This window comes from Phycodurus eques, chromosome 1, assembly GCF_024500275.1.
Source record: "Phycodurus eques isolate BA_2022a chromosome 1, UOR_Pequ_1.1, whole genome shotgun sequence".
Taxonomy (NCBI): Eukaryota; Metazoa; Chordata; class Actinopteri; order Syngnathiformes; family Syngnathidae; genus Phycodurus; species Phycodurus eques.
In genome coordinates, this window is record NC_084525.1 from 33,651,563 (window position 1) to 33,676,145 (window position 24,583).

Genomic DNA, 24,583 nt, shown 5'->3' on the forward strand with positions numbered 1-24,583 from the left:
AAAGAAAGGTTGCAGACTTTTAGTAGGACAAATCTTAAATCAAAACAGGTTGCTTTGATCTACTTGTTGTGTTGTCATTAATGTTGGTACTCAAGATGAATGAATAATTGAATTCTATGGCATGTCCCAGGAAAACTCCATGCTCCAGCCAGCCTCAAACTTCAATGAGTCACGCCAGTTTGGTGGTTGCGCATGGTGGGTGGGTCAGAAGTCATTATGGTAAACCTCTGAAGGTGTGCAAACCAGGCGCTTAAAAAAAGATGTACACACGAATGAGAGACTATGGCCATATATAAAGACTATACATGATGTTTATATCTTTGCACCTGTATGAACTTTGCAGGCAGACACTGCCTTACCCTCTGTGATGCAGTCCAATAAAAATCCGTGACCCATCATAGTTCGAAAAAATGGCAAAGTTTATATACTAAGAAGGCTTTATTTTACTATAATTTCACAGTGGTTAATTGATTATATTATGTTATTTCTAGGACATAAGGAACAATCTCCATTGATTACTGATGTACCCCATAGAGCAGTGGTTGCCCTTTTTTTTTCGATGACCACTTGAAAATAAAATGCAGGCCAGCATTTGTTTGACAGTCCCACCAAATAATAGCAGATTTTCAATTCACATTGTTTACTCATTAACTCCTATTCTTAATGGCAAGATTGTTGCTGCATTTGCTGAAAACACACAAAAATCCAAATTCAACGTCCTTGCCATTACATTTTTACTTTAGTGCTTTAGTGAACACAACCATTAACAAATGGTGACTGCAGACAAGGACTTTAATTATCTTAGTGCTTTGCCTTATTCAGAACAATGCATTTTTACATTTAAGGCAGCAACAAAAAAGAGAATAGAAAAGATGTTTTCCGATTTATCGAGTCGGTTGGATAAGAGAGTGCGTTCAATGTGCCTTTGTGTCACCCGAATAATAGCTTGAGGTGATGCATGTGACTACATTAAAAGACCATCCTTCGCATTAGTCTGAATAACAGGGAGAAATGGAAGTTAAGCAGTCGATGACTTTTCCTGTTATTGCTGCATTTAATAGCGTAGGCTTATGGCAAATTAGAGGTGCTATTCTCCCTAGACGGAACAATGCAATGACTCTCCTTTCTCCCAGGCACAGAAAAGGAAAATAAGTAATAATTTGTAGTGGCAGACAAAGAGTGGCTCCACCCTTTTGCTGTGTCATTTCAGGGCTTGTGTGTGAGGGCTTTCTATCCTCTGTCTGTGCCACTTTTTCATTAGGGGATTGATTAAATTGTGAAATGGGGAATGTGATGGATATATGAATAACTTCCCAAGTTGCTCCCAGAGGCTTGGCCAAGGACAGAAGCAAGGACCCCCTGGTACTCAAGCTTCCTTCCCAGCAAACCCAATCTGGGTAATTAGAGTAAAGAGCGTCAGGGACGTCAAGGGTAGATGGAAGCTACTATCAAAGCCACATGCACATTCACATGCACTGTGTACCTTTTATAAACACACACACACACACACCATAGGGTGGTGCAGAAATGTTGGCTAGAGGGGAAACAGGAAGGAAAAGGTCAGCAGATTAAAGGCCTTTTCACATTGCACCAGCCTCTCGCAGTATGCCGTGGACCAACCCATTCATTGGGTATGTGCTGCCACTGGGCAACACTGCAGCACTGTGCCGCAGTAGCTGGTGGCACACGAGGTGGGCACACAAATCGAAAAACGTTTAATTCAGACAGGGGACTGTGACGGCATCTCGGCTCATCCAATAGGAGAGATGGTGATGGAGAGATTTCACAGTGACAAGAGCAAGAGAGTTTGGCAGAATTGTACATTGAAATCAGCATGGAGAAAATGGATGAAACAGTTATTAATGCAGTGTCTGTCTCCATGTCCCGAGCTCTGGGGCACAAGACAAATGGTGTACTGTGACGTGGTGGATAAAGCATGGCGATGGTCGAAGCTCTCAACTTCTTTGAATGTACCAGATTGGTTGAAAGTGGTCGAAACGTGTATTTTTTTTAATATACATTTTTTATCTTACAATAAAATATAGCATAGCAACACATTTTTCACGTGTCCTCCTATCCTCCTCCTCATTATAAGAAAAGTCAGGGCTTTTCGCTGAAACAATTTCTCTTTCAAATCATTAGGAAAAGGCACCACGCTACTTCTGATTTGGTAGCTTACCAACCAGTGCCAAATACTGCAGACGCTTCTGGCTTGCTGTCGTTGTTCATTGGTTGTCAAGTGCAGCGTATAAGCGCCTTGAGGATAGCAAAGCAAATTTATATAGCGCATTTCATACACAAAGTAACTCAATGTGCTTTACATGATTAAAAGCATTTAAAAACAAAGAACAAAAAAACAGCTTATAAACATTTAAAACAAAGAGGGAAAAAAATAAAATAAAAGTACAATGAAAACAGCGAACAGTGCAAGAAATACCATTTAAAAGTGGAAATGCTCTAAAAAGCAAGGGAGGAAATAAGCGTTTTTAAAACATTCACACTTTCTTTCATGTATTCAGGACCAGTGTAAAGACTTTAGAATTGAAGTAATATGCTCTGACCTCTTTGTTCTGGTCAGAACCCGAGCTGCAGCATTCTGAATGAGCTGCAGCTGTTTAATTCTCTTTTTGGGGAGTCCTGTCAGAAGACCATTACAATAGTCCAGTCTACTTGAGCTAAAAGCATGGATGGGCTTCTCCTGGTCTGCTTGGCACATGCAAGCCTTCACTCTGGATATGCTCTTCAGATGGTAGGCGGCAGTTTTAGTAATTGATTTGATATGACTGTTGAAAGTCAGGTCGGAATATATTAGTACACCAAGGTTTCAGACTTAGTCTGGTTTATAAAGAGATTTAATCCAGGTATTTACAAATAGCAATCCTCTTTTCTTTATTGCCAAAAACAATTATCTCAGTTTTGTTGTGGTTTAATTGAAGACAATTTTGGCTCATCCAGTTATTTTATGTTTTAGACAGTGACACATCTCAATTGAACAGTAGTCATCTGGAGACACCGCTAGATATAACTGTGTGTCATCTGCATAGCTATGATAGTCAAAATTAAAGTTCTGAAGAATTTGACCCAAGGGTAGCATATACAGGCTGAATAGGAGGGGTCCAAGAACTGACCCTTGAGGGACCCCATAGCTCATTGCCATTCGATGTGCTTGAACACTTCAATGATTCCAAAATAACTCCTTTCCTCCAGGTAGAACCTGAACCATTTAAGGACTGTTCCATTTAGTCCTACCTACATTTCCAACCTGTTTAGCAGTATATTATGATCTACTGTATCAAAAGCCGCACTGAGATCCAGCAAGACCCCTTCCCCGAGTCAGTAGTCAACCTTATATCATTTAGCACTTTGATAAGAACAAATTCTGTACTCTGATGAGTTCGAAAAACTTATTGAAATTTGTCAAAAAGTCCATTTAAATTTAAATAATTGTTGAGTTGATTAAAAATAACCTTCTCAACAATCTTGGCTCTGAAAGCAAGATTTGAGATCAGAATTAGAATCAGAATCATCTTTTGATGGAGGAAGGAATTTGTCTCCGGTAGTTGGAGCCGCTCTAGTACGACAACAGACAGTCAATTGACAGAGAACACTTTTGAGACATGAATACAGTCTCAAAAGTGTCACTGAGCAATAAAGGGTTGCTAGTTATCTGGTAATGCCAGTAAATTTTTTATTTTTTTTGACAATTGTACAAAAAGATGCAGAGCCCTCTAGCACGAAGAGCAGTTCGAAAGACTAATATTGCAATAGTCTGGTGCAATGACCATTGCACAAAGGGCGCCGAGACGTCAAGTGAGTAGTGCGATAATCTGGGACAATGTTGATTGTGCAAATGTTGCAGATACTCCTCAATCAGTGTGCAAATGGAGCAGATGCAACTCTGGCATGAGTGGCCAGTGTTGGTCAACAACAGATATGCAAATAGTGCAGCGTGGCGAGACTACTACAGTGAGTGCACGGGTAATGTATAATTGGCCCCACAGAAATGTGACAACAAACTCAAGTCAAAAAATTGCCAGCATGTTGTAATGGAATTGTATGTTAGGTGTTTAAGAAGTTGATTGCAAGAGGGAAGAAGCTGTTGGAATGTCTGCTAGTTCTAGTTTGCATTGATCGGTAGCGCTTACCTGAGGGAAAGAGCCGGAAGAGCTGGTGACCGGGATGTGGAGGGTCCGAGAGGATTTTGCACGCTCTTGTCTTAGTTCTGGCAGCGTGCAAGTCCTCAAGGGTGGGTAGCGGGGTACCGACAAACTTTTCAGCAGTTTTGATTGTCCGTTGCAGTCGGAGTTTGTCCTTTTTTGTAGCAGCACCAAACCAGACTGTGATGGAAGAACACAGGACTGATTCGATGACCGCTGTGTAGAACTGTCTCAGCAGCTCCGGTGGCAGGCCGTGCTTTCTCAGAAGCTGCAGGAAGTACATCCTCCGCTGGGCCTTTTTGAGGACGGAGTTGATATTGGTCGCCCACTTCAGGTCCTGAGAGACAGTAATTCCCAGGAACTTGAAGGTCTCGACGGTTGACACAAGGACAGCTGGACAACATGAGGGGCAGCTGTGGCGAAGGATGCCTCCTGAAGTCCACGATCATCTCGACAGTCTTGAGCGTGTTTAGTCCCAGGTTGTGTCGGCCGCAGCACAGCTCCAGCCGCTCCACTTCCTGTCGATATGCAGACTCGTCACCGTCCTTGATGAGGCCTATGACAGTGGTGTCATCTGCAAACTTCAGGAGTTTGACAGCCGGGTGCGCTGAGGTGCGGTCGTTGGTGTAGAGAGAGGAGAGCAGCGGAGAGAGGACACAACCTTGGGGCGCCCCAGTGATGATGCTGCGTGTGGATGAGGTGGCCACACGCTTTGAGAAGATGAGATTTGAGATGGGTCTATAGCTTGCTAATATGGAAGCGGCCAGCGTTCTATTTTTTAGAAGATGGCAGCGACTTTAAGAGCTTTAGGAAACTCACCTGACTGAAGAGAGCAATTGATTATTTGCTGCAGACCAGCTAGCACAGACTTCGCAATAGCTTTGAAAAAGTCAGATGGTATTGAGTCAAGATAGCTCGTTGATGGTTTCAGCTGCTGTACTGTTTCTCTGCAGTTTTTTGGTCAACTGTATCAAATTCTGATATGGTAATAGAGTTTTTCCTGGGTGGCTTCAGATGTAGTATCATGTTATCATTTTGCTCATTTGTGCTGGTATTTAACCTGATGGTTTGTATTTTTTCACTAAAATAAGGAGGGGGGGGGGGGGGGGGGGGGTTGTGCGCTTGTCAACCACAGCAAACAGAGTGCGAGTATTGTTGAAGTTCTTACTGATGATTTCAGAAAAGTGTTGCTGTTTAGCCCTTACTAACTCTTGGTTAAAATTGCAAAGACTTTGTCTGTAGAGGTCATAGTCAATTTGGAGTTTAGTTTTTCTCCACTTACGTTGTGCCTTCCTACACTTTGATTTAGAGGTCTTTACCATCATTGTGCTCCTCCACGGTGTACTAGGTGGCCTCAAGATTGTCTTAGTTTTAATCGGAGCGACAGCATTCCTGATATTTGAGATTTTCCAGGTGAAATGATCCAAATGTTCATCAACTGTCTCAGCATTCACAGTTTGTGACACAGCTAAGAGTAAAGGCAGGGGTGGGCTTCACGAGGAAGCCTTCTCTTTATTATGTGAACTCCTTCCTTTGGAAACCTGCAAAGTGCAGCAAGTGGTGGTTTGACTGCAGAACTGGGCAGATCAAATGGCGATAAAAACTAATTTGGGCAACCAACCCAACTCATGGGCATCACAAAGTAAATGGACATCCAAGGGCATAAGTGTGAAGAGAGAGTGGGAATGGGGCAAAGGTATTATGGCAGAGCAGTGGGTGCGCTTGATGTTGACCGGAACACCGAGAAAACATGGCTGATCGCTGCCAAACTAAACCGATGCGGCACGCCATTGCTATCTCTCATTAACACATGGACACATGCTCACACCAAAGGCAAGCCTTCTAATTCGTGTGTAGTATATGCACGTACGCAAACACACACACACACAGACACCTACACACGCACTTACTGTACACACACACTCTCCCTGCAGCACAGCCTCTTGGCGAGTCAAAATGTTTCTGAGGGATGTCCTGGCCAGCACTCAAGCAGGTTTGCATAGGATTCTGCTTGGCAAACTCCACCTCAGTGAGAGTCCAGCTGTCATCTTGACAAATGAACCTTGGAAGAGCAAAGAGGTGTGCGTGTTTGTGCAGCCATGGTTGTGTGTCCTGCTGAGTAGTCACGGAAATTTTTTGCCCCATCAAAAAGGCGCTGGATCATGAGCACGAGATGCAGATTGCTGGTATACACCCTCCATACGGCTACATTGTCACCAAAAGGCTTGATTGAGACACATTGGAGTGTATTGAAGCTGGCAGAAGTTACTTTCTTTTCACAGAATTATCTTTAAAGACAAGAAGCAATAAACCATGTACATCAACAAGTTGAAATCAACTTACAAAATGAAGCCTCAATGAACCATAACATTGTCACTCATGGGCCATAATGTCAGGCACGGTGCAAGGAGCCATGCATCATTCTGCTTTTATGAACAATGTGGGCTATACAACTTTTACAAGGTGTAAAGAGGTAACAATCTTTTTCCCCCCAGAAATGAAGAGCAGATAAAAATGTAAAAAGCTTAACGGAATACCCTTTTGACCTGATAGACTCAATGTTAAAAGACAAGGTATATTATATGGGCAACATTTTATCTGGTGCTTATCTTAGCAGCTTTCATTTTCGTACTCTGTAATGTCTTGAACCATACAGGGACACTGCTTTTTCTTTGTACTGCCGGTGACATAATTTAAAAAGATCTCCATGTCTGTGTGTAGGCAGTTAAGGGCTATTACCAGCATATAAAGACTCTGCATGACAGGAAGCATTATACTGGCATGAGAAAACTCGGACTCAGACCCGCTACCTTAAATGGCAACGTAAATAGGACCAGATTATTATGGTACATGCGTGCTTCTGTTTTGCTTTTCCTGATATTCTACCACTTGGAGACACCCCCAAAACATGAGCACATTAAAGCCACAAAAGGTTGTAGTTTGACCTTAAAATAATAGCAAATTCATGTTGATGGCACACTGGCTTGTACATAGACAAAAGCCCCACCTATATGTCAATTAATAGTAGTGCATGAGCTAGGAAGACTAGTGTGGGTAACTATAAACTCCGCGCTAACCTGTTGTGTGCTGTTGTGTGCTGCTCTTATACAAACAGCTCACTAAAATGGACAGGTATGTGTTGTTGTCTAAATGCATCCATCCATCAATTTTTCTAAGCCGCTTCACCTCACTAGGGTCGCGGGCGTGCTGGAGCCTATCCCAGCTGTCATCGGGCAGGCGGCGGGGTACACCCTGAACTGGTTGCCAGCCAATCGCAGGGCACATAGAAACAAACAACCATTCGCACTCACAGTCATGCCTACGGGCAATTTAGAGTCTCCAATTAATGCATGTTTTTGGGATGTGGGAGGAAACCGGAGTGCCCGGAGAAAACCCACGCAGGCACGGGGAGAACATGCAAACTCCACACAGGCGGGGCCAGGGATTGAACCCGGGTCCTCAGAACTGTGAGGCTGACGCTCTAACCAGTCGGCCACCGTGCCGCCTGTCTAAATGCAGATTTAAAAAAATATATATATATCAATCTTAGAACGTATATGACTTACAGTAACTTACTTTGTTTCTGACCATGCCCTGTCGCTTCCATTGCCTTTAGTTTGACGTTAGTGATCATTTAACAGTAGCAGTCAAAGCCAGTTATTGATGAATGCGACACTGACATACAATTTATGATAAGCCTGTACTGAAATATAAAACAGAACCCCCCCCCCCCCCTGAAGGGAATATAGAATACTTTATATTCTAATATGTAATTCTAACTAGTTTGGAAGAGAATGTGTATTGGAGTATAGGAGTATATTGCAGGAAGGCCCCCATCGGGGGGTATTTGGCCCCCATCAGGGGGTATTTGGAGACAGATGTCAAGGAAGAAAGGAACTGCGGGGAGCCACTATAAACATTGAATGCAGGCAACACCTGGAGGCGGCGTCTGGAGCCAGATCAGATAGTCATCATTCTGCCGAACAATGATGACGTCAGATTACGGACCAATCAGACGACAGCGATTCCATACTGGCCTTTTTGAAACATTGTATAAGTCTGGGGTAGAGTCAGATAGTTTTAGTTCGACTACTGTATCTGCTAAGGATAAGATAGGGTAGTTACGAACCCAGAGCTCTGCAAAATGTATAGACTCCTCTGTCAGGAATAAATTGGTTGTTTTTTATACATTGTTGTGAACGAAGTTCTTTCTCGAAAACGAGCACGCTTGGAACCACGGAAGTATAGGAGATTCTAAAACACAGGTTCCTTCACCCCCAACACACACACACACACACGGCTTTTACGTAATGTGCTGTTCACAACAATATAGACCCAAACTGCAGTTTAACACCATTTTTAAGACATTTATGTACTGCCACTCTGGATGCCACATCTCCCCCCCCCCCACAGTTCGTCACTGGTACCCACCTCCCAGCAGGTCCCCACCTCCCAGCAGGTCCCCACCTCCCAGCAGGTCCCTTTCTGTATATCACTCCTCCATTTCACTGCACATTATTTTTTCATGTCTTCTGAGGAATATAGATTCTTGGCTCCCCTTCATTCTGCTGATCCTTGAGGTCACTGAGGCCAGTCTCAAAGGGAACCACACAGAGGCTGTTGGTTAAGCTGTTATTTATCTCCTTCATAAAGTCATCTTCATCTCCTATTAAAGAGTCCAGAACTGTTGCCCTTGACTCACCTATAACTCTTATGTCTTTTTCTGAGAGATGATTTACTATTTAATTTCACACCGACTCAACCCAGGAGGGAGCCTGCCTTCGGCTGCCTGATGTCATATCAGAGGAGAATGTGTTTCCGGGGTGTGTGTGTGTGTGTGTGGGGGGGGGGTTAGCCAAAATATGCGTGTTTGTGCACCATCTGAGTGCACATGATTGAGTGGGTGGATGAAGTAGGTCTTTTTCGCTGTTTATTTTTACTTATGGTAGCAGCTCAAGGCCTGGTTCTATGCAACAAGAATATAGCTGAAACATTTTCTCGCTGTGAAATGAAATAAATCAAAGCTTAAGTGCCCCATGCAAATGTTTACAGTAGCTTCACTGCACTGATTGATGTTAATATATGATGCCAATAATTGTTGTTGGGAATGTAAAGCATTTGGCTCTGGACTGCTAAGCCTGGTGAGGCCAGCTTCAGTTATCAATTGTTATATAGAACCCATTCATTTTTTGAGTTGATCCATACAGCATGAAACAAAAATCAGCCTTGGTAACAATCTTCAAATACATACCAATAAGCACAGACTGGAAATAAAACCCAACCTCGTGTATATATATTTTTTTTGGTTGGGGGAGCGGATTCATTGGAAACCATTACATTAATGTTGCAATACTTCAGTCTGGATGACTGTGATGAGCAGAACAAGAGTCAGACATGCGATTTCAGTTACAAAGCGGCTTAAATCCATCATCCGATCAGTATCACACAGTACTGCACTTGTTTGTATTCCAAATTTTGTTGAAGTTTCTTGTTGTAATTCTCAACTAATCTTCTTTAAACTTTCAGAGATTTAAATGCATGTATTTAAGGAGGATCCCTCCTTCACGAAGAGCTGAGTTAGCGCTGATTAAAAAGTCCAATCAGAGGCAACAGGCCCTTCCATCAATTCTTCTCCTTTAACCTTTACAAGATTTTTTTGTGTGTTTGAAATATTACAGTGGACTAACTTTGCAAGGTCCAAGATGCTCCAGTTGTTGTAACAAATCATAATGGTACAATGGAACCTCTAAAGCTAGGCAGTTGGCTGATCAAACAATTCAACATTTTCCCTTTTTGAATAAGCCTGAGGTTGTTGTATTTGCTATCTCCATCATTGTATCTTATGGAAAATCTGAACTAATCAGAGATTGACCAGAATCCTGGAAAAGATCGCGTTCTACTTCAGAGCTTCCCCTGCCCATGTTTTGTTAATGAGCCGCTCGTTGCAAATATTCATCCTTACTGGTATCTATGAATATCTTCATAGATATGAACAACTTCTGTAATATGTTTCTATCCATCCATCAATTTTGTATAGCACTTGTCCTCATTAGGATCATGGGTGAACTAGAGCCTATCCCAGCTGGTACACTCTGGACTGGTCAACAGCTAATCACAGAGCACATACAGCCAATCATTCACACACATATGTGGGAAACCTATGGGAAAAACACACCTCAGGGAAATGTTGAGTCTTCGAACATGCATGTAGTAGGAATGTGGCAGGAAGCAGGATTGCCTGAAGAAAACCATGAACAAACAGAGCATACAAACTCCACATAGGTAGGCTCAAGTGGAGATTAAAACCTCTAACCTCAGAACTATGAGTCAGACGTGCGAACCACAAGACCGACTTGCTGCCCCGCAGCTGTGTACTTTAATGGAAATAACATTTAATAAAAATCAACCCAACGATAAGGTCATTTTTATGTCTCTGAGACTTTAAATGATTAATGTCACAAATACCTCTTTGCTTTAGATATTAATGTGTCCTAGCGCACTCACCTCCTTGCTAATAGTTTCACGCTATTCAAAAGATGGTCAAATTGCTTTCATGGTCAAATGTTTCATTCATGAGTGGACACGTCAAACACGACAGAATGGAACATGTTCTTCCATCACAAAGACTCCATTAGCCAGTGTAACAATGTAAAGCACTCTCATCTTTCTGCACTGAAGTCCTTGGGCCTGATGTTTTAGGGTACTTTTTCATAATTGGTAGCGATTGTGTGTGTATATAAAGCTCATATAAGGATGGATGCATAGCTTCAATTTCACAATAATAATCAAAGAAAATTCATCCATTTTCCATGCCACTTATCCTCATTAGGGTCATAAAAAATATTTTTATTATTTAAATTATTATATGGTTCTATTCCATTGGTAGTGTTGTGATTCATGCCGCTTTCTTTCATTCAGACAGCGCAGGTTCCATTCCCGGCCAGTTCCCCCACTTCCAAGTCCGGATAAATGGAAGGGTTGTGTCAGGAAGGACAAAAGACTGTAAAGGGTAAAAACTGTGCCAAATAAATCATGGAAGTGACTTGTCGCAGCAATCGTTGATGAGACAAGCCGAAAGTCATGACAACCTGATTTTATTACTGTTTTGTATTAGTTGGTTTACTCAAGCTCTAATAGTTGCTATGTTCATAATAAATGCTTGCAATCATTTGCCATTTAAATTTGCTTTTCTGAAGGTCTACAGTCAGCTTTACTGCTCAATAGCCACAGAGAAAAAAAGGCCTTGGTGAGTGTTGGAGTTATCTTCAAAAGCATACCATTAAACCAAATATGGACACGTAGCAAAAACCAAACTTCAAATTTTTCTCATAAGAATGAATTCCCTGGGAACCATGATAGATGGGCCTGTGCAAATCATCATGTTGGTGATAGATGTGAAGATATTTCAGTCTGGGACAACGCGGTGAGCAGACATGCAATCCCTGGATCCAAAGCTGCTTAAATCCATCAGCGTATCAATATCACATTGTATATTTAGCCAAACGGTGGTTGTTTGAGCTGGAACAAAACTCACATCAGGGGTTTGGAAAGGAAATATAGAAAGTGAATACTCCAGGAGACAAAATCAAACAGAGAGCTTTAACCAGCCAACATGTTTTGTTGAGCAAAACAAATAAAATGCTGACATGACTGTTTGGGTTCTATGCCCAAGTGGACGAAAAAGTCTCTCTCTTCTCACGCACATCACATGACTCATACCCCTACAGAGCAAAATTTTATCAGAATTATTTTATATTGGCAAGAAGCCTGCCAACAGAGGGTCGTTAGCAGCTTTAAGAAAATAATCTGTCAAATATGGCCGCAGCAAAAATACTTCAATACATACACACTGTATTTTCTCAAACTGTGATTAGGGGTGCGTGTCTATTTAAGGGAAGCCATCTAAACTGGAACCCCACCTCCCCTCCATTACCGTAAAACAGCACAGGGGTCTTTTATTGTGGACAACCAAAGGCACACCTGCGCAATAATCATGCTGTCTAATCACCATCTTGGTATGCTGTGCACCTGTGAGGTGGAGTAATTATTTCGGCAAAGAAGAAGTGCTCACTGAACATATTTAGACAGATAAGTTAACAATATTGTGGAGAAATAGGCCTTTTGTGTACATGGAAAAAAAAGTCTCAGATCTTGAAGATCAGCTCATGAAAAATGACAGGCAAAACAAAGGCGTTGCATTTATATTTCTGTTGAGTGTAATTCAGCGAGTCCTGTATTAGTACAAATGCTTGTGTATGGATGGGCGGAGAAATACCGTTATTTTTGCGTTACAATGGGAATGGAATGTGGCATTGGCTCAATTGAGCAGTTTCTATTGTTGTGTCCTTTTTTCATATCAATAATAATTACAATAATGCTGGCAAGCAAGTGAGTGCTACTCACGTATATTGTTTTTTATATTTTTTAATAATGAAGCGATGTTTCTTTTAAACACAGTTCTTGTGGCTGGGTTTTGTCGAAAGAATAAAGTCCTGTTTTTTTTTTTTTTGTTTTTTTTTACAAATGCAGTGAGTTACAAGGGAGAGTTACAGATGCGTGTTGTTGTTTACTTCCTTGTTGTTTTCACTGGAGAGTTCATGCTGTCCCTGCTAACCAAATCAGCATGTAGCATACTGAACCACAGTCTTATGAAAATGTGGCAGCTAACTCATGGCCTTGTTTGTTATTTTTGTTTGCTGAAGGGGCAGGCACCCGGCGATAAATTGAGACACGACGTCTATTAGAGTAGGGGCAGCTATTTGATGAAATACAGCACACATTTCAGCGTGATTTTGTGTTACTAGTTCACTGTGAAAACTGTGCGGTTCAGTTTTCATAGTGAACTAGGTCTTTATTGCACTGTGATCCTTCATTACTTTCACCATCCTCTGGTTTCTCCCATAGACAAAAAAAAAAAAAACTGTACTGTTTTGCTGTTTGTTCAGGGATAAAGCTGAACTGTGACCAAACAAACCCCCCCAAATAAGAACCTATAAAAAGTCAACAATGCAGCACATGAGCCATTGTTTGGTGCTTGTCTAGTACATGTACTTGCACTCTCTGCCTGTGCATGCTTATTCGGTTTGTTTGTGGGTTGAGATGAAAAAGATGAAGGGGCAGGTAGAACTCCGCTGTTGGCCGGGGGTCGGTAGAGCTTATGCCAAGAGGAGTCATTAGACTTTAAGGTGGAGATCGGGAAAACAGACAAGACTCTAATCCCAAAGAGAGCTCTGTTTGGTTTTTTCATGACTGGTGACATACATTTTCAGGGCTTGGAAAAAAAACATTCATTAAGAACTAATAAAGCCAACAGTTGAAGACTTCAGTTAAACCCACATGCATGTTTTGGAATGTGAGCGGAAACTGGAGTACTGGAATAAACTCACAACGTGCAAACTCAACACAAAAAGGGCTGAGAGTCGAACCTGAAACCATTGTGTGAAAAAAAATTGCTAACCAAATTCACCACTGTGGTGCCCCTTTTACCACACGCACCATAGGACAACATTTAACAGCGTATTATTCACAAAATATTTACACATTCTTCCATTTTCTGTACTACCATTTTCTGTACTACTTGCCCTCATTGGGCAGATATTTTACATTTAAAAACATTAACATATTCCCTCACACTCACTAAATAATTACAGGAATCATGTGAGATTAAAAGTGAGGCCCCAGATCTTTTTTTTCTCTCTCCAAAAAAATGGCTACTGAAAGTGTTCACTAAATACTAGTAGGCAGTAGTAATAATGTTTCAATTAATTTCAAATTAGTTAAAAAAGAATGGAATCATTACCAAATACAGGGAATGTCTTGGATGCAGCAATAACAAATTTAATTATAATGCAGATTCAGATCACATGATTGCTTGGTGACTTTCATACATTCACAAATGGCAGCTACCCCATGTATCCGTAGGCCGATAATTAACCAAATGATGCAACTACAATTTAGATTTTTGAATGGTATTTCAAAGAACAACAACCACAATTTTAAAACATAATCAGTGTGCATTTTACAGTCATTTGGACTGAAATTATTAATGTATAAATTAAATTCTCAACGACATCTTTCTTGCTACTCACATTCTCCAATATGGTCAACTCTCCTTTACTCATTCTCTTTGTTGATTTTTGCCTGCCCCTCTTTCTTTTAGGCTTTGACTGTCTGTCTTTCTGGTGTTTTTGTTGTCACTGTCTCTGCCAGTGAAGCACAGCAGCCATTAATCACTGGTAAACACGGGCAGAGGACACCTCAGGGAGGGGAAAGTTCTCTCATTTCTGCTCTTAAAAATGAATTTCTCAATGCACTCCATGGAGAGAGACATGGAAACTGGAGCACATGTGCTGCCACAAGCACAATAAACATCACCCGATGCACTGCAATCCACACCAGATCTAATACAAATGTTAAAGGTTTGTTCAGAGTGTGCATTGCAGACTTATTTAGCATATTTTCTAAAGCTATAACATACCAATGACAAATAACCAATGCAATTTATTTATTTATTCATCATCAGAGGTTACGCTGGGCCTTCTATTTTGAAGGCCAAAAAGGCCGATAGGTTCCCAATCTTTAAGACCATTCATTAAAAACAACTTGCTGCTATTATTGTGTGCAATATTCAAGTAAAGAATAAATGTCATGTTACACTTGAAGCTGCTATACAGCAGAACCACACAGCAAGCAAGCTATGCCACAAAGCTGCTCTCTAGCTCTCTAGCCGCCTTTTACCAGCACATGCTTATAATATTACACGTAAATAACAACACATCAGTCACTGCACATTATTGTCAGACATTTGTGCAATCAAAGGTCAAAATGAGGCATGTATTGTTACCTAGGTTAATGACATGTAAAGCATTCATTTATTATTAGAGCGCTCCTGTCCAATACTGTCCTGTAGTTCTTGTTTTTATTATTTGGAATTCCAAGTTCACCAGAAATTAAAGCCAATTTCAACTCTGAACATTATTACCTTATCTCTTAAAACCAATATTAAGAAGCATATTAATAAAAACAATTTCGGTATCGAGAGTAGAAAGGAGAGGAGTTCTTTGGAGGAAAAACATTCAATGTGTGAACAATTACTAAAAAATTGGGAGAAAATAATTATGTGTAGGACTAGCGAAATGGAGTTTACACATGGTTTACTTAGCACACTGATTAAATACTGATTCCGATGCACAACCTCACTTGCCCCTGTCCACTGTGACCAAAAAAATCGGCACAATAAAATTATGTTTATTTTCTGGACAAGCATTTATTTCTACCCTATTGAATAGGGTTGCGCATTGTTTGAATTTGAGCAATTCCGGTTCCAAACGATTCTCGATTCTGATTCTTTTAGGGGGCTGGGGCAAAAACGTTTTCATGGTTTAATTAACGGGTGTCCAAATTATGAACATTTTCTTAGCAGCCCGCAGCATAGACTAAAATGAACATTTGCCTCGGGGTTCTTTATAACCAGGATCAATATCAAAACCTATGAACTAAAAGGCAATGTGTGTGGAACTAACCCAATTGACTTAATATTCATGAATCAATGTTAAATATAGCATTGTTACAATAGTTATTTGGGACTGTTTTATCATGTCAAATGGTTTATATGTGCAAGTTTAAACTTGACATCCTGTTTTAAGCTTGTAGCCTTTTATTTTGAAGGGTACGCACCAGAACTCAGCATTTTGACACGAAAGGTAACATAACATGACACTGGTGATTTTTTTAAATTTGTTTTTAATGGATGGAACCAAATGCTATAAAACCCTGCTTCCTTTCACGATTTTCACCGATGAGGCACAAAGTTAGTGTTTGTGATACTGTGAGACGTCTATATGAATTTTGTCCCAATTCATTATGATGTAAAGTTACAACGGTGACGTTTTAGCTCAATGTTAAGCTTTTTTCTTCTTCTGTCATCGCAATTTATGTTAGTTTAAAGACTAAAATAAACACTAAAAACCATCAGTCCAAAAGTGCAACCAACCTTTTTTCTTGTTAGCTGTCTCAATGTTGCCATAGGACGTGTTTTATTGTTTCTCTTTTGAATGACTATGTATGACAAAACAATATGTGACCAAATAATTTCCTTACATAAAGTGTATAATAAATTATTTTTGAACGTACTCTGTGTGCGTAAAATGTTCATCATCACCGGTGTGGCAGGTTGTATGTTTTTCCTTCACTTTCGGAAAATGGCATGGCCTTAAGTGGGAAGAGGACTTTGAAAGTGGTTATTTATAAATCACAGTTTATCAATACTTTTTTTGTTCTAAGTGATTCATTCAAGAGCAATTTTATATAAATTGGGGTACAGTAATTTTTCCTCTCCCAGGTTTTAGTGTACCCTACTTTCTTGGAACACAATAAACTCCTCACCTTTGAATAATATGAGAAATGATAGAAAATGCAGTTGTTGATGAATAAACCTAATAACTTTAACTCATGACAGTTATTTTTCCAGCCTGAGGTTCGAGCTCACACGATCACCAGCTCCCAGGTTGAGAGTCAAGTGCACCTACCGCCTGGCACTGTGCGAGCTGTAATCAGTTACACTTGCTCGCTCTCTCGACTGTCCAAGCTATCTCCCAACTGTAAACGCTAGAAAAACTTTCCAAATTAGTAGCCTATACAAATTATAAAATCTTTATTCAAACTCAGCTGACCGCGACTCTATTAAAAAAACAAAAAACAAACAAAAAAACAAACAAAAAAACAACAACAAAATTATGAATGGAACTTCCATGAGGGGTTTATAACTGCTGTCCGGCTCCTCCCCTAATTGAAGCAAGCCTGGATACGCACTTCGTGGAAACGCCCCTTTCATTACTGACCACGCTTCGAAAACTCAGCATATCTCGGAACATCACTAGGATTAAGGGAACAAGGGTAACAAAGGTAAAAGGGGATATATACTTGAGATTGTTGAATCTAAACTAGATTCTAAGATCTAAGCTATTTAAACTAGAATATTTACCTTTATCAAAGCTAAATAAATTGATGCCTCTTCAGCTGGAGAAGTTTGTGAATCAGTGAAAGGTTTCAGAAAGCGTTACCTGTCTGATTTTTGTATTGCAGCAGTAGTGTACTGCTCCTCCAAAAAATGTTCCTTGTAAAATAGTGCCTCTAGTCTTCACACTCCCAACACATCAACATGCTTTTTTCAATAGCTTCCTCACCTCACAATTGCCAGTTCATTTTCCCCTAGTCACTCTTGCTTTCACTGATGGAAAATAGTAACAACAGCAAATCATTCTGACTTGACATGAGTCAAATCAGGTCACAGCTGACAGGGTTGTCTTTCATTTGTCTTGTAATTGAATGTTAGGATAGGTTGACATTGGACAGGTTTGCTTTGATTGACAAAAAAACTTTATGGATATCTCTAAATGTGTGGTCCGTTTGGTCAATCATGAATGCAATCGTCCGAATCTTGGTGTGCATCAAACAAGCAGACTGAGACCTCTAAGCAAGAAGGCGGCTATGGGTGTGGTTTAAAAAAATAATTGAAAACATTTGCATGACAGTGACCAGACCAACATTTTCATCTGGTTAATCGCACTGTCCATTGTTTTTGAAACAGGGCAAATAACATCACTGTTGTCGTTTCTTAGTGTTGACAATGTACGTTAATCATGTTTTTCTTGACTGACTTTAGTGAGAAACAGTGGCTGGTACGATGTAGTTTGACTTTCTACTTGCTAGCCCTGAATGGAAGTGATGGACAGAACCTTTGTGCTCTTTGCAGGACCGACTGTATCTAATACTGCGAACATTGCACTTATTCCATAACTTCTGGATTTAAAAATGATCTCAGCAGAAAAAAATCCCTCCCAAAACGGAATCAGTAGTAATTTTAGGTTTGTTTTCTGATGACATACAGTATTTGATTTTCAGCCAGATTTTAGCCCACCCACATTTAGGTCAAAACCTGCATGAGCCTGCTTAGATGAGCACATTTCCTTATACAAGTATGTGTTCTTGATTGCTTCAAAAATCGATACTATTGGTTAAAAAACGATATTGTTATTTTACCAATTTAAAGTGGTGAAATAGCTCGAGAACAAATCTAGAAACACTATTGGAGGCTTAAAATGGCTGAGAAGTAAATACAGTGGGTACGGAAAGTATTCAAACCCCCTTAAAGTTTTCACTCTTTGTTATATTGCAGCCATTTGGTGAAATCGTTTAAATTCATTTTTCCCTCATTAATTTACACACAGCAACCCATATTGACAAGAAAAGAACACAGCTGCAGAAATTTTGGCAGATTTATTAGAAAAGAAAAACTGAAATATCACACAGCCAGAAGTATTCAGACCCTTTGCTGTGACACTCATATATTTAACTCGGGTGCTGTCCATTACTACTGATCATCCTTGAGATGGTTCTACACCTTCATTGGAGTCCAGCTGTGTTTGATTATACTGATTGGACTTGAATAGGAAAGCCACACACCTGTTAATATAAGACCTTACAGCTCACAGTGCATGTCAGAGCAAATGAGAATCGTGAGGTCAAAGGAACTGCCTGAAGAGCTCACAGACAGAATTGTGGCAAGGCACAGTTTACAAAAAAAAAATTCTGCTGCACTTAAAGTTTCTAAGAGCACAGTGGCCTCCATAATCCTGAAATGGAAGACGTTTGGGAGGACCAGAACCCTTCCTAGAGCTGGCCATCCGGCCAAACTGAGCAATCGGGGGAGAAGAGCCTTGGTGAGAGAGGTAAAGAAGAACCCAAAGATCACTGTGGCTGAGCTCCATAGATGCAGTTGGGAGATGAGAGAAAGTTCTAGAAAGTCAACTATCACTGCAGCCCTCCACCAGTCGGGGATTTATGGCAGAGTGGCCTCTCCTCAGTGCAAGACACATGAAAGCCTGCATGGAGTTTGCTAAAAAAAACACCTGAAGGACTCCAAGATGGTGAGAAATAAGATTATCTGGTCTGATGAGACCAAGATATAAATTGTTGGCCTTCATTCTAAGTGGCATCTGTGGAGAAAATCAGGCACTCCTCATCACTTGTCCAATACAGTCCCAACAGTGAAGCATGGTGGTGGCAGCATCATGCTGTGGGGGTGTTTTTCAGCTGCAGTGACAGGATGACTGGTTGCCATCGAATGCGATCAAGTACAGGGATATCCTGGACAAAAACCTTCTCCAGAGTTCTCAGGACCTCAGACTGGGCCGAAGGTTCACCTTCTAACAAGACAATGACCCTAAGCACACAGCTAAACTAAGGAAGGAGTGGCTTCAGAACAACTCTCTGACTGTTCTTGAATGGCCCAGCCAAAGCCCTGACTTAAACCCAATTGATAATCTCTGAAGAGACCTGAAAATGGCTGTCCACCACCATTCACCATCCAACCTGACAGAATTGGAGAGGATCTGCAAGGAGGAATGGTAGACGATCCTCAAATCCAGGTGTGAAAAGCATCATTCCCAAAAAGACTCATGGCTGTATTAGCTCAAAAGGGTGCTTCTACTAAATACTGAGAAAAGGGTCTGAATACTTATGGCAGTGTGATATTTAAGTTTTTCTTTTTTAATAATCTGCAAAAATATCAACAATTCCGTTTTTTTCTGTCAATATGGGGTTCTGTGTGTGCATTAATGAGGGGAAAAAATTAACTTAAATTATTTTAGCCAATGGCTGCTGAATACTTTCCGTACCCACTGTATACTGTAGGCATCCCAAGACAACCCCAAATCTGAAATGGAGCCATTTGGCATTTGAAGTATCAATATAATAGGACACATCTGAGCCACACACCAGTCCGTCAGTTTTGCTCACTTAAAAAAAACAGGTGGATTCAAACAAAATGTGTAATTCTCTAAAATGTGGAGAAGAGACAGATGTAAATCTGGAATTGAAAGCGCAAATGTTGATCTGTTCTTTTGGAATGGTCTTTTGTCGAATGCAAATATTTTCAGTCTACAGCAAAAATAAAGGAATTGGCCAGAATGGTCTAATGCTTTTGAAGGGGAGCATGCTTAACTCCCCTCATTAGGAATTTGATGTGAAAAAACATCAAGTGTAGGAGGTCAAACTACATAAAAACTGCATAACAGCAGAAACGATGCCTGCTCACTTCATGCTGAAGTGCCAGGTCAACTACTCCAGCTGTCCTATAAACGTAAATAAATAAATAAAGAAATAAATCTAATAACATCCCACTGAGCTCTAACACAATCTCAGCTTTAAAGAGGATTTTTTCAAGACTTTCAAGACTACACGTGAAGTCGAAAATGTGCCAGTGCCACGTCAGGTTGCTAGTTTACAGGCCAGTCTGTGGGGTCCTAATACTGGCTCATCCCTTGCTGGCCTGATCTAAGTGGTGGTGCTGCAGAGATGTACAGTAGGTGAGAGGTACTGACACCTTGCTTTCCCAACTGATGGCAACTGGGTCGCGGCAAAAGAAGAGGAGAAGTGGTGGGAGGGTGGCTGTCTGCATGTCACTCAGCACCGCACTGGATGACAGAACAGCCCATTAGGGAAGAGCGTGACTTCACAGGCCATTAGGGCAGGCAGCACATGGCACATGGACCACTGAGAGATGGCAGAGTTCCAGGTAGGCAGAGAAGGAGATGAGACAGAAAAAGATGCACAACTAGGTCTCACAGTTATTCGTATATAAATATAATTGATTGCCTTTTTATTTATTTTTTTTACTACTTCTTGGTAGTTTGACAGTAAAACTAGATAAAAATGAGCCTCGAGTGTCAATGGGTTGACCAAAGTGGAGCAAACAAATAAATAATAAGTGAAGTAAAATTATCCCAATACCATCCACTTCCCAGAGCTGTCTCCTTGTTAAAGCCTCTAGTTTTCAATATGGCCCTGGCTGCCCTCCAGTCATTACAGACACACGCAGGCCCAAGAGAGGCATCAACATGCATCACTTTCCCCTTGCCCTCACCAGGCCACCAGGCCCTGATGGACCTATTTATGGCAAAGAGTGGATGATGTTTGGATGAAAGCTATACTCTCCAAATGTTTATTTCTTTATATTCTCAATCTTCTCCAAGTCCTTCAAATTCACTTAGTCTCTACGGCCAGTTTGTAGCTAGTCTTGTACGACTAACAAGCTCTGCATTCTAAGATGCCAGACACTTTTTTGGGGGGTATTTTTTACTCTTTCCACAAGAGATAGGATAGAAAAAAAAATCCTTCGCACAGCTTTTCCCTGGAGGGTGAATAAAACACTGAAATTGAAATTGAAATACAAAGAATAGATTCCAAAGGAAAAAATAAAGACAGCATATGAGTCATCTTTTGCGCAATTTAAGGGACAAAAGAGATGAAGTGGGAGGTTTTTGTGCAAACTGATGGAAAAGCTGATGACAAAATATTTCAGAAAATATTCCAAGAAAAAGCAAAGAGGGGGGTGGGAATGAAGCATCTCACTCTTAGAATGACATCTTTTTGAAAAAGTGGAGATCGCGATGAGAGAGACAAATCTTGCAATCTCTCAGACAAACTTTGAAACTTAAACTTATACAGCACATAACATATTTGCATCCATTTTCTTTCCAGTTTTATTCATTTGCCTTGCCTAGGCCATGGAATTGCTCTACAATTTGTCAAAACTTGCCATTTTACCCAAAATAAAATATGCAGTGCTGCATTCTGATTGAAATGAATTTTTGTTTAAAAATAACTGTGAGCAGCTCCTCGATGGATGTCCATTGGCTTTTATTTATGAATGGGTTTATGGGTGAGCCATTTGTCATGTTGTAATGGTGGTATAAAAATAAAACTTGGTAAAGCTTTCTGAAAAGGTCTGATGAAGAAAACTATAAAAGCTTAACAAAGCAGAAGTAATGATTTGTTTCAGTGTGAACACATAGTGTTTGTAGCTGCTTTGAAGTTTGTTCTGTGTCTGATAGAACTTCACCCAGCGGGGTGGTTGAAAACACCTTACGCTTTTGTGGCTTTATTTGCATCAGGGGGACACAGCACAACCATCTGGAAGAATGTGGGAATCAAAACAGTATTTCCAACCCACTGTTGCTTTTTGTATATACTACTCACCAATCAGTAAAAGGTCTGAAGACAACCGAGTTGTCATTTTACAATTAATCACACTTACACTGACAAGCATCTGAGGGAACGGTCCTCGAGAATTTTCAGCAACATTGATTGGTGGGATCACCCAGTCCCTCTTTTGCCTTCGTAGACCCTTAGAGGTGTTCCGGGTGGCCCCCGAGAACCTGATGACTTGGAAAGCTTCCTTCTTCTCTTTCCTCTCAGCAACCTTCCCCTCTTTGGTTGTGACCTTTAAGACAACAAAAAGCTTGATTTGTTATATGAAGCTATAGCAATTACATACAGCTAATTTAGAAACATATCCCTTTCATTTTGTTATGAACTTTTAATATCAGTGAATGCTTGGTACTTGATTTAAGTAAGTGGATGAAAGTGAATGTTTTCTCAGCGTCTGGGTTTGCCATTTACTTCTTCCATCCATCCATCCATTTTCTAAGCCGCTTATCCTCACTAGGGTCGCGGGCGCGCTGGAGCCTATCCCAGCTGTCATCGGGCAGGAGGCGGGGTACACCCTGAACTGGTTGCCAGCCAATCGCAGGGCACATACAAACAGACAACCATTCGCACTCACAGTCATGCCTACGGGCAGTTTAGAGTCTCCAATTAATGCATGTTTTTGGGATGTGGGAGGAAACCGGAGTGCCCGGAGAAAACCCACGCAGGCACGGGGAGAACATGCAAACTCCACACAGTCGGGGCCGGGGATTGAACCCGGGTCCTCAGAACTGTGAGGCTGACACTCTAACCAGTTGGCCACCGTGCCGCCCATTTACTTCTTAATATTCTTATTATTCCTGCAAATAGCGTGGCTTTTATCTTGGAAAAACAATGTGCTGTTTTTTAACTGCCCCCGTTATGTTACAAAGTACTTTTGTTCTAAAAAAACGCTAACAATAACTACTGTGGTATGTGTAACAAGCGACTTCTGTCATCATCATCATAGGTGAACATAGCATCAAGTCACTATGGAAACAAAATGCACGATGCTCAAGATAATAAACACAGCCGTGTCTCTGTCAATGACATCACCAACACAACCTATAATATTGGTGGACTAACCAGCACACCTCATGTTAGCACAAATGTTGCAAACCAAGTCAATTATACAAATATAAAACAATACTATAAAGTTTAAAGGCTTGTGTACTCAATGGAGAATGTCTGTACCGATGCTAGAAAGTAATTATTTAATTAATTATGCCAGGTCACCTGGCATCGTTTTCTTGAGATGTTTTCTAGTCAGTGTCAACCTCGGCTAAATGTGCCTGGGATTATATGATTATAAAGAATATCACAGAATGAAGAGCAAACAAATTAGGGAGTGGTGACAGATTTACATGTGATCCTAAGTAACAGAAAATATTTTAAAACAAACACAAAAATACACATTTAGTTTAAAAATTCTGACTCTGTAGTCAGTCAGCAAGGATTTCATCAATATGATGTGGATTTTGATCAGTTTGCAATATTAGTTAGAGTTTAAATGATAAAACTGTAAAAACACAAGATGAATGGCAAGAGCAATAACAAAGAAAATTTACCTTGCTTGAATTTATCACCAGAGGTTGGTAGAGCAGTCAAAAATTGTACTCAAGAAAGAATACTTGAGAATAATATTACTCATAGTCGTCTAAATAATTATTGAATTACTGAGTATTCAATGAAAAAAACTACTCAAGTACTGAGTAACTCTTGACTAACTTTATTTAATAATATTAAATAATGTATTTATTTAAATAGCTCATGAACATCAAATAGACAAAAATATACAATAAGAATATGCAAATTCAAATATTGGGTTCAGCTCCCACTCAGTAATGGTTTGAATGTGAGAGCGACTGGTTATCAGTAAGTGCCCTGCAACCGACTGGTCGCCAGTCGGTTGCAGGGCAGCCCTTTCAACCGACTGGCCCTGCAACCGACAGGGCAGCCCTGCAACCGACCAGCTCTGCAACCGACTGGCGATAGGCGGAGTCCGCTATCGCCCACGTGCTGGGATTGGTTTCAGCACCCCGCCATCCTGACAGGATAAACAGTTTTGGAAATGTATGGATTGGATGAAGTCAAATATTGCCCAACCATACGACGGTAAAGCATTTGTAACATAAACTAAGACAAATTCAGCCACAATAAATGTCCCAAATTATCTTCCTTTGTTTACACATATGAAACAGCACAATAGGCTCACCAGGCAGAGATTAATTAACAACGTCGGCCACTGGCGCCGTTAACCTACAGGGCGCCGGTGGAAATTTTGCAAATGTGGGTAGAAGACACAGGTTCTTAGGCAGAAAGAGAAGAGCCTTTCTGAGAGAGAGACAGAGCCTAGAACTGAATATGGGGACTTTTAATGTTGGAACTATGACAGGAAA

General features: G+C 40.7%; 1 protein-coding gene across 1 annotated transcript in view; it reads right to left on the reverse strand.

Annotated features, from left to right (window-relative positions):
* LOC133409332 (cadherin-4-like) overlaps nucleotides 1-24,583 on the reverse strand; it is a 313,457-nt gene that overhangs the window by 76,384 nt on the left and 212,490 nt on the right. Inside the window, exon 5 of the mRNA XM_061689204.1 lies at nucleotides 22,255-22,440. Within this exon, the coding sequence (XP_061545188.1) occupies nucleotides 22,255-22,440 (186 nt within the window). The remainder of the gene's footprint in view (nucleotides 1-22,254; nucleotides 22,441-24,583) is intronic.